Genomic DNA, 8,237 nt, shown 5'->3' on the forward strand with positions numbered 1-8,237 from the left:
CTCCAGAGGGTGATAGCGTCACCATGGGAGACTACCATTACATTTACCTGAAAACGGACGTACTGCTATTGTCCGACGTGTTTGAGACGTTCCGGGATGTGTGCTTGACGAACTACAAGCTTGATCCTGCACACTTTACAGTGCACCTGGCTTGGCTTGGAAGGCAGCACTGAAATTAACGGGGATCAGACTAAAACTCCTCCAAAAAAGGTATCCGAGGAGGCATTACGCAAGCTGTATACAGGTATGCCAAGGCAAATAACAAGTACATGGGAGACCAGTACGATCCGGAGATTGAATCATTCTACCTGCAGTTTCTGGATGCCAACAACCTATATGGGTGGGCGATGCGTCAAGATCTGCCCATGGATGGTTTCAAATGAGTATCAAACTTCGAGGCATTTACAGAAAAGCGGATCGAGAAGCTCGTTGAGGACAATAGGCATGGTTATATACTGGAGGTTGATATCAACTACCAAGAGAGACTGCACGACAAACATAACGAGTTTCCGTTCCTACCCGAACGTGCTATGGTCCATAGAGTTGAGAAATTGGTACCAAATTTGGAGGATAAGCGTAGTGCATTTATTTGTTGTGCATTTAAGGGCATGAAATGAGGCTATAAAATATGGGCTTGAATTGAAGAAAGTACGCAAAGTCATCCGGTTTAATCAGAGAGCGTAGTTGAAGGGGTACATTGATCACAACACGAGGCTGAAAACGGATGCCTAAAACGAGTTTGAGAAAGATTTTTACAAGCTGATGAATTTAAACGTGTTCGGGAAGACCATGGAAAATATACGCAATCACCACAACATCCAACTGGTCACAAACAAGGAAAAATATACCAGCGTACAAGGTGTCACCATGAAACACGGAGGTCCACCTGTAAACACTGTGGGGGAAGTGAAATATGTCACCATGAAAAAGAGTGTAGGGGCGGAAGTGTCTGCGACCACCAAAGGCTGAGGGCCTAATGCAAAGAGTGCGGGGGTTGAAGCGTCTGCGACCGTCAAAGGATAAGATCAAGGTGTAAAGAATGTGGAGGTGGAAGCAAATGCCATCATCAAAGGTTGAGATCCAGACGTAAAGAGTGGGGGGTTGGAAGTTCTGCCACCATCAAAAACTAAGGCGGCAATGCCCTATATGCAATCCTGTTGGCGATCTCGCTTCTGTCGTAAGCAGCCGAACCTTCCATGCCCTGAAAAAAAACAAGAAACTCAGCTCTCAGGAGTACCTAGGGTGCGATATGGCTACACTGCGGGACCATTTTGAGGCTCAGTTTGTTGAGGTTATGACTTGGGACAATTATGGTAAAGGGTGGCATATTGATCATAAAATCCCAAATATGCTTTAAAATTACTATAGATATGTTAAAAAGTAGAAAACTATTCAAAAGAAAAATATTTATATAATAGACAGAGAAGATAACAAACATACCCAAACAGACTATATCCAAACAAAATGTGAGAGAGAAGGGTAAATTTACTAAGTATATATTAAAAATAGAAAACTATAAATGATAAGTCTGCGCACATGTTATATAACATAACATGTTCTTCAAAATAAATAGTTAGATAGATTGAAACGAATGTGAGAAAAAATAAAATGTTGAAAACTAATACAAGACCAAAAATAGAGAGTTGTTGATAAAAAGAAATTAAGAACCACCGTAAAAATATTAGGTAAATAATAATCTAAAATACGAAATCTTTGATCTTTTGATTAAAGTCATTCACAGTTGTCGCTTTTCGTATATCTAGTGGCAAACTGTTATATATTTTCGCTCCCATATAACGAAAACTGCCTCGTGTTACTTCCAATTTGATTTTTGAAATCTTCAGCAAACAGTTTTGGTTTCTCGTGCATTTGGAGTGAGAATTTACTTCAAAGTATTCTTTCATGTTACTACATGTTTCACCAGCAAAGCATTTCTTAACCGTTTTACAAGCATGTCGCAAAATAACAGTGTAAGTTGATTTGATGTTTGCGTTTTTGGTTATCTGTTTTGCACGGCTGTCCAGAGAATTCAATTTATTTATTTCGGTTTTTGAGAAGTTCAAATTTATGATACTGTTGAAAACTACCAGTGGTATAATCATAGTGTTGTAAATTGTTGTGGCAGTATTATTGTCCATGTTCTTTCTCAGATTTTGTAACAGACGTAAACGAGAAGAAGCTTTTTTATATGCTTTGTTGAAGTTATCTGATAGAGTTAGAGTTGGATCAATTGTAGAACCAAGATACTTGTAGCGCTTCGTTACGTTAATATCAACTGTACCAAATTTAATATTCGGTTTGTGTGGTATAGATGACAATTTTTTCCCACTACCGAATAACATCACCTCTGTTTTACCCTTCTTCAAATTTATAACTAGATCGTTATTTGCGAGATATGTCGATATATTTTTAAGTTCATCATTCAAAGCATTTTCAATATCTTGTACGGACTTGTGTGCAACATACAACACGGTGTCATCAGCAAATTTCACTGTTTTACTCTTACGTAGGGCTGATTTAAAATCGTTGAAGTAAATCAAAAACAACAAGGGTCCTAAAATGGAGCCTTGTGGAACACCGCATGTCATATTTGAAACGTTGGATTTCGAATTTTCATAAACGACTTGTTGTTTCCGATTAAAAAGGTAGTCGGTGAACCATTTTAACTCATTGTCGTGAATGCCAAAAGATGGTAGCTTTGATAGCAGAATACTGTGGCCCACTGTGTCGAAGGCTTTAGACAAATCTATAAAGGTTGCTCCAACTAAATTCCCACGATCAATTTCAGTACGAATGCTGTCGAGGAATACTGTAGCTGCAATATCAGTTGATCTCTTACGTCGATATCCGAACTGTTGCTCAGAAAGCAAATTATTTTTCTCCAGGTATTTCATCAATTGTGTATGTACAGCTCGTTCAAGGATTCTTGAGGCAATTGGTAGAATCGAAATTGGACGATAGTTGTCAACTTTGGTAGATGGTCCCGACTTGTGTATTGGTGTAACAGTAGGGTGTTTCCATTCTGTAGGTACATCTGCTGTACTCAGTGACAAGTTGATTATGAAACATAGCGGTTGTGATATTTCATTAGCACTATCTTTCATCACAGCTGGTGGCAGGTTATCAATACCAGTTGCCTTGTGGCGTTTTAAGTTCTTCAATTCCTTTTCTACGAAAGACTTGGAAACATATTTAAAATCAAACCTTTGTGTCCTTATTGGTTCGACTTTGTTTGGTTGGCGCCAAATGAAATCTTTCATGAAAATGGATTTCTTTCTTAAAGACATTGCAACATTTGAAAAGAAATTGCTTAGTAAGTTAGATTTTTGAACAGGAGTGTCAGCTTTAACACAACCGTCTTCAAGAAAATGTGATCTACAGGACGTTCCTTTGGATTTGCAAGGCATGATGTTTTTTATTGTCTGCCAAAACTTCCTCGGTTTATCTGAATTTTCTTCTAAAAGCTTTTTGTTGGAATTAAACTTAGCCATGTTCACAGCATATGTGCACTTGTTTCGCAGTTTTTTATACGCGGTCCAGTCACAGGCTTTATTGGTTTTCCGAGCGTAACGTAGTGCTTTGTCCCTGTCAGTCATTAATACACGGATATCAGTTGTCATCCAAGGGCATAAACGACCCTTTACACGTTTATCAATTACTGGTGCATGTTTGTTGAAAATGTTTGTAACCTTGTCTTTAAAAAACGACCATGCAGTGTTTACATTTGTACATAAATATAAATTTGTATATAAATATAAATTAGCTATTTCGGGCCGGCATCGAAAACACAGTCTTTGGCTCTTAACCCAGTCATATACTGCCTTCCCAAAAAATTTGAGACGACAGAAAAAAGCCCTGTTTTTGCGGTACCCTTCGGAGAGGAGTGACATGACACAGGCTGATGAGGAGACGAACATGATCTAGGACTGGGATGAAATCAAGGCTGAATTGAAAAAATCCAGGCATGCATGCCTGTATCTGAGGTCGGAACATCCCAGGACTTTGAAGATTTTGGAGTGACCACATTGGAATCTTCTGGCTTACGTTGATATATTAGAAAGATGTCGTCGCAACTCGCCCTATTCAACGCAATACCCGCAGGGGCCCTGTTTGACAAGCAAGATCAACCTCTGTTTGAAAGGGCAGATCTTGGACGTTTTCTAGGCATTGCTAATATTAAGTCTAGGGTGTGGAGAGATTACAGGAAGAGCTTGCTACAGCAATCGAAGAAAGGGATATTTCCATCGCATACTATACTTGAAGACGATCTTGATGTCCTTAAGCAAGACAACTCGGAACTACGGCAGAGACATGTCCTGCGTCGATATCAATATGACACCGTGCTATGTGTCGTTGATAAAAACGACCCCCAAGAACATGGAAGAATGGCATACATAAGCACTATGTGATCCGACGCCAGCGTAGACAACTCAGTGCAAGAATAAACACGTCAAAGGCAATGCACCCCCAGATGACCGTGAGGACACCTGGATGTGACGATCGTAAGGGTATTAAAATGACCACGTTTAAATCCTCCGGCCTACGTTGATATATTAGAAAGATGTCGCCGCAAGTTAAGTTCAACGCAGAGACCATCGAAACCCTGTTCGGCAATCAAAATCAACCTTGAGAAGCAGCGTCAAGCCCTTGAGGATAAGGAGAATGCTATGGCTTTTCTCAATGATGAAATTGAGGATAGAGATAGTCAGCTCATGGCGTTGGGGGATGAAATTGAGGAGCTACAACAACGTACCGACTCGAAGATCCGGGAAAATATAATAGTATGGTGATTAAACAAAAGAATAACGACGATCCTTTCCAATTCCTTGTGGCCAACAGGGGTATGTAGCTCAAAAAAAACGGAATAAGCTCAAGTGGCGCTCGCAGGTGGCGCTGCACTTCCCACTGTGAGGTAATGGGTCTATTTTTTAAGCCAGATGTAAGCGATTATTAGGCCTACTCCTGTCGCGATCAGCACGGTCTTGGTATCCTCATGCTGGTTTTGTGGGGGTTGTTCAGGTATGGTGGGTTGTATGGTATGTTTTGCTGGATGCCAATGATTACATTGGCGGGAGCAATCAAAATTTTGTTGTTATACCCTTTAATTTCGCCTATCCTAAGGTTCAAATCAGCAGTACACGCTATGCATAACCGCAAAATTTACAGGGTTACGGGCATATTGCAGCACCTTCTGGAACTCTGTAATGTCATGACCTACATTTTCCTGGCGTTGTACCATGGCTTCACATTTTTGTAGCAAGATTTGCCTTGCTGTGTAGTTGTCGGCATCGGACCCGACTAATGATGCCTTAGCCCCTGCTTGGGACCTTAGTAACAAGACCACGTAAACCCGGATACTTTTGCTTAACTTAGTCATGCCTTGTTGGCATGATAAACTTTGCCCAATCGCCGTCAACTTGGGGCCCCAACGGCCATTTGTCAACGACGACATGACCGCCTTGAGCTTGTACAAAACGTTGGCATCTGCACCATACTCGCGACATACTTGGGCGTATCCGGAGGTTGAGTAGGAGTTTTTGTACTGTTCAAACCCATCATCATACGGCATAGGTACTTTTATTCTTGCCAATATACGACGCATGTGGTAATAGACGTGAAATTTGAAGATGGAGTTGATAAGGGGTACGGAACCCGTCATGTGCTTGGCACGGATGCCTAATGCGATAGTTGTGCAGTGTGACATTTACCTGAATGTTCCAATAGTCCAAGGCCTGTCCTGCCCACCCCAGTTGATCGGGGTCATCAAGGTAGGTTGTTGGAATCTTGATTGCATATTTGGTAAACTCGGGAAAGACCACGGAAAGTCTTAAATTCTGGCCTTACTTCCCACCAAAGAGTTAAACGCTTGGGGGGACATGTTAACCTGGAATTTTGACACCTCTGTTTATCCTCCACTGAAGGGCTCTACGGACCGTCTAGAGTTCATGTTAACGGACGTCTACCATCATGAACAGAATGTCACGTTTACCGGCCTAACCATGTGCATTCTCATAAAATAAATGAATAATGTAACCAAACTGTATCCAAACCTACCGAGTGCACCTGCGCAAGGCTCCGATATGCAGGATGAGAGGCAAATTTACAGATTTAAAAAAATCAATGATATTGAAAAGTATCTGCGGAATGAAATTAAGGAGCGGGATAAGCTTGCAAAGAAGTTTAAAATGCATGGCACGTGGGTACGCTTCTGCGACCACGGTCTGCTTTGTGTGCGCGTGATTACATCGGGGCTTGGCATTGGGGCTATAGCCTCAGGCCTAGGGGTCCCCCTTGGTATAGTGATGGACTCACGATTGCGGCCGGGATAGGTCAAGCTGGTCTTAGAAATGCCTCAAAAAGGCTTGGGGTTAAGAGCAAGAAGCATGAGGGTATCAGGCTATTAGCCGAATCAAAACTGAATTCTATCATTGATCTCATCTCAAAGGCAATAGAAAACGGTGTGATTAGTGACTACGAGTACAACCTGATGAGGAGGGAAAAGAAGAGGCATATGTAGTTAAAGGAACAGATGCGGCAACGCTTTAACCATGTCGTGAATAGCATCAACCATATATTTTATAGGTTGCACAGGACCTATAAAATATATGGTTTTTAATCCTCACCCAGCAACCATTCCTTTTTAAAGTCTTTATACCTGCATTCTGTGATGTGTGCCTGAAGGTAGTAAATTTGCCTTGCACATACACCGATGAAATAGTTAGGATGGCACTGGCCTGGCAGGGTTCATCATAGGGTACTCTTCAATCTTGGACCAGATTTGACGATACTTCTCAACCCAATCAGGGTACTCTTCAAAATCAAGACTCATTGCTGGTACCGCATTATACCGGGTGACCCCATGCGGGGACCAGAATTTTGGTGTTTTTACCCTGAGGCTCCCACGAGGTCTCGTTTATGATACCCTATAATGTACCTTTGATCCTTACCTCCATTGGCCGGGATAGCATCCGACACCGTCAGATAGTCCACATTGATATCGTTGATGTCCGTAAATGTAGCCGCATACGAATAGAATAATTTAGGGTTGACAAGCTCTTTCTCAAATTGTAGCATCTTCTTTATTGTATATTTCGAACGACTTCAGAGAATTACATCTCATTGTACAAACGCAGCCACCTCCATTATATGTGATATATTCATGGTAGCAGTACCAGCACACCATTTTACCATTTACCACTAACCTACGTCCGCAGATGCACCTGTCGTACGCATCGAGTACTCTTTCACAGTCATTACAATGCTTCACTTATGTATCACAATTACAAGACGGTCATCTTCTAGGTCATCAAGACGTTCCCTCAAAAGCCTTGAATGCCTCATCCATTCATTCACCCTTTCCTCTGATTTTTCAAATGCCAGTGCCGACGCTACCATCGGCAGGAAGATACCAACGCCAGCCGTAAAAATACCGGCTGCCGCACTTCCAAATATATTAAAATTTGCTTGACAGCCGACGCACATTTATTTAGTATCTTACAACAAGATTGTAAGATGACTTATTTCACATATTGTCGCGCATGTCTCGTACACATATTTGAGCACTTCGGGATCCTTTTCAACGGCTTTATTGCAATGTCTTGCGTTTTGAACCGGTCCGGTACATATTGGAGCATTTCGGAATCTTTTTCAAAAACAGCCTTGTCGCACTTGTCTTGCCTCCTGAGCCAGTCCAGCACATCACTTAGCATCCAGGGATATTTTTCAACAATTTTGTTACACATGTCCTGCACCCTGAATTGATCCGGCATATATTCGAATAGATGGGGATGTTTTTCAACAACTCTGTTACACATGCCCTGCGTCTTGAACTTATTGGGGACATGTTCGAGCACCCAGGTCTGCTTTTCAACGGCCTTGTCGCACATGTCTTGCGTTTTTAAACAACTCATTTATTATAGTATTTTAACAAAGTCCGAAGATTACAGAGTAAGTTTGGAATTCCCGTCTTTACTACGCATGCGTTGATTTTTTGATGAGTGTCAGGGAATTCCCCTACTCATTTTTGTATATGACTTACCCTTGATATGCGTTGATTTTTAGGAATTATGCTAGAAAATTTTGGACTCCTATTCTACATACTTTGATGACGTCATCGATAATTAGGTACTTTACATGGTTAGGCATGGCTAAGCACGGCATGGTACTGGATGGTACCGCATGGTACTGGATTTGTTGTGATTTGTTGTGACGTCACTGTGTTCGCGCACGCGACTGTG

General features: G+C 41.5%; 1 protein-coding gene across 1 annotated transcript; it reads right to left on the reverse strand.

Moving 5' to 3' along the window:
• Positions 1-667: 667 nt before the first annotated feature.
• LOC130644155 (uncharacterized) lies at positions 668-4,026 on the reverse strand. Its single transcript, XM_057449647.1, has 5 exons — positions 3,819-4,026; positions 1,707-3,694; positions 1,192-1,201; positions 811-1,003; positions 668-728 (listed from the first exon to the last, which is right to left on the reverse strand). The coding sequence occupies exons 1-5, from the start codon at positions 4,024-4,026 to the stop codon at positions 668-670; spliced, it is 2,460 nt and encodes an 819-aa protein (XP_057305630.1).
• Between the last annotated feature and the right edge of the window lie 4,211 nt (positions 4,027-8,237).

Source organism: Hydractinia symbiolongicarpus, chromosome 5 (assembly GCF_029227915.1).
Source record: "Hydractinia symbiolongicarpus strain clone_291-10 chromosome 5, HSymV2.1, whole genome shotgun sequence".
In the NCBI taxonomy this organism is placed as follows: domain Eukaryota; kingdom Metazoa; phylum Cnidaria; class Hydrozoa; order Anthoathecata; family Hydractiniidae; genus Hydractinia; species Hydractinia symbiolongicarpus.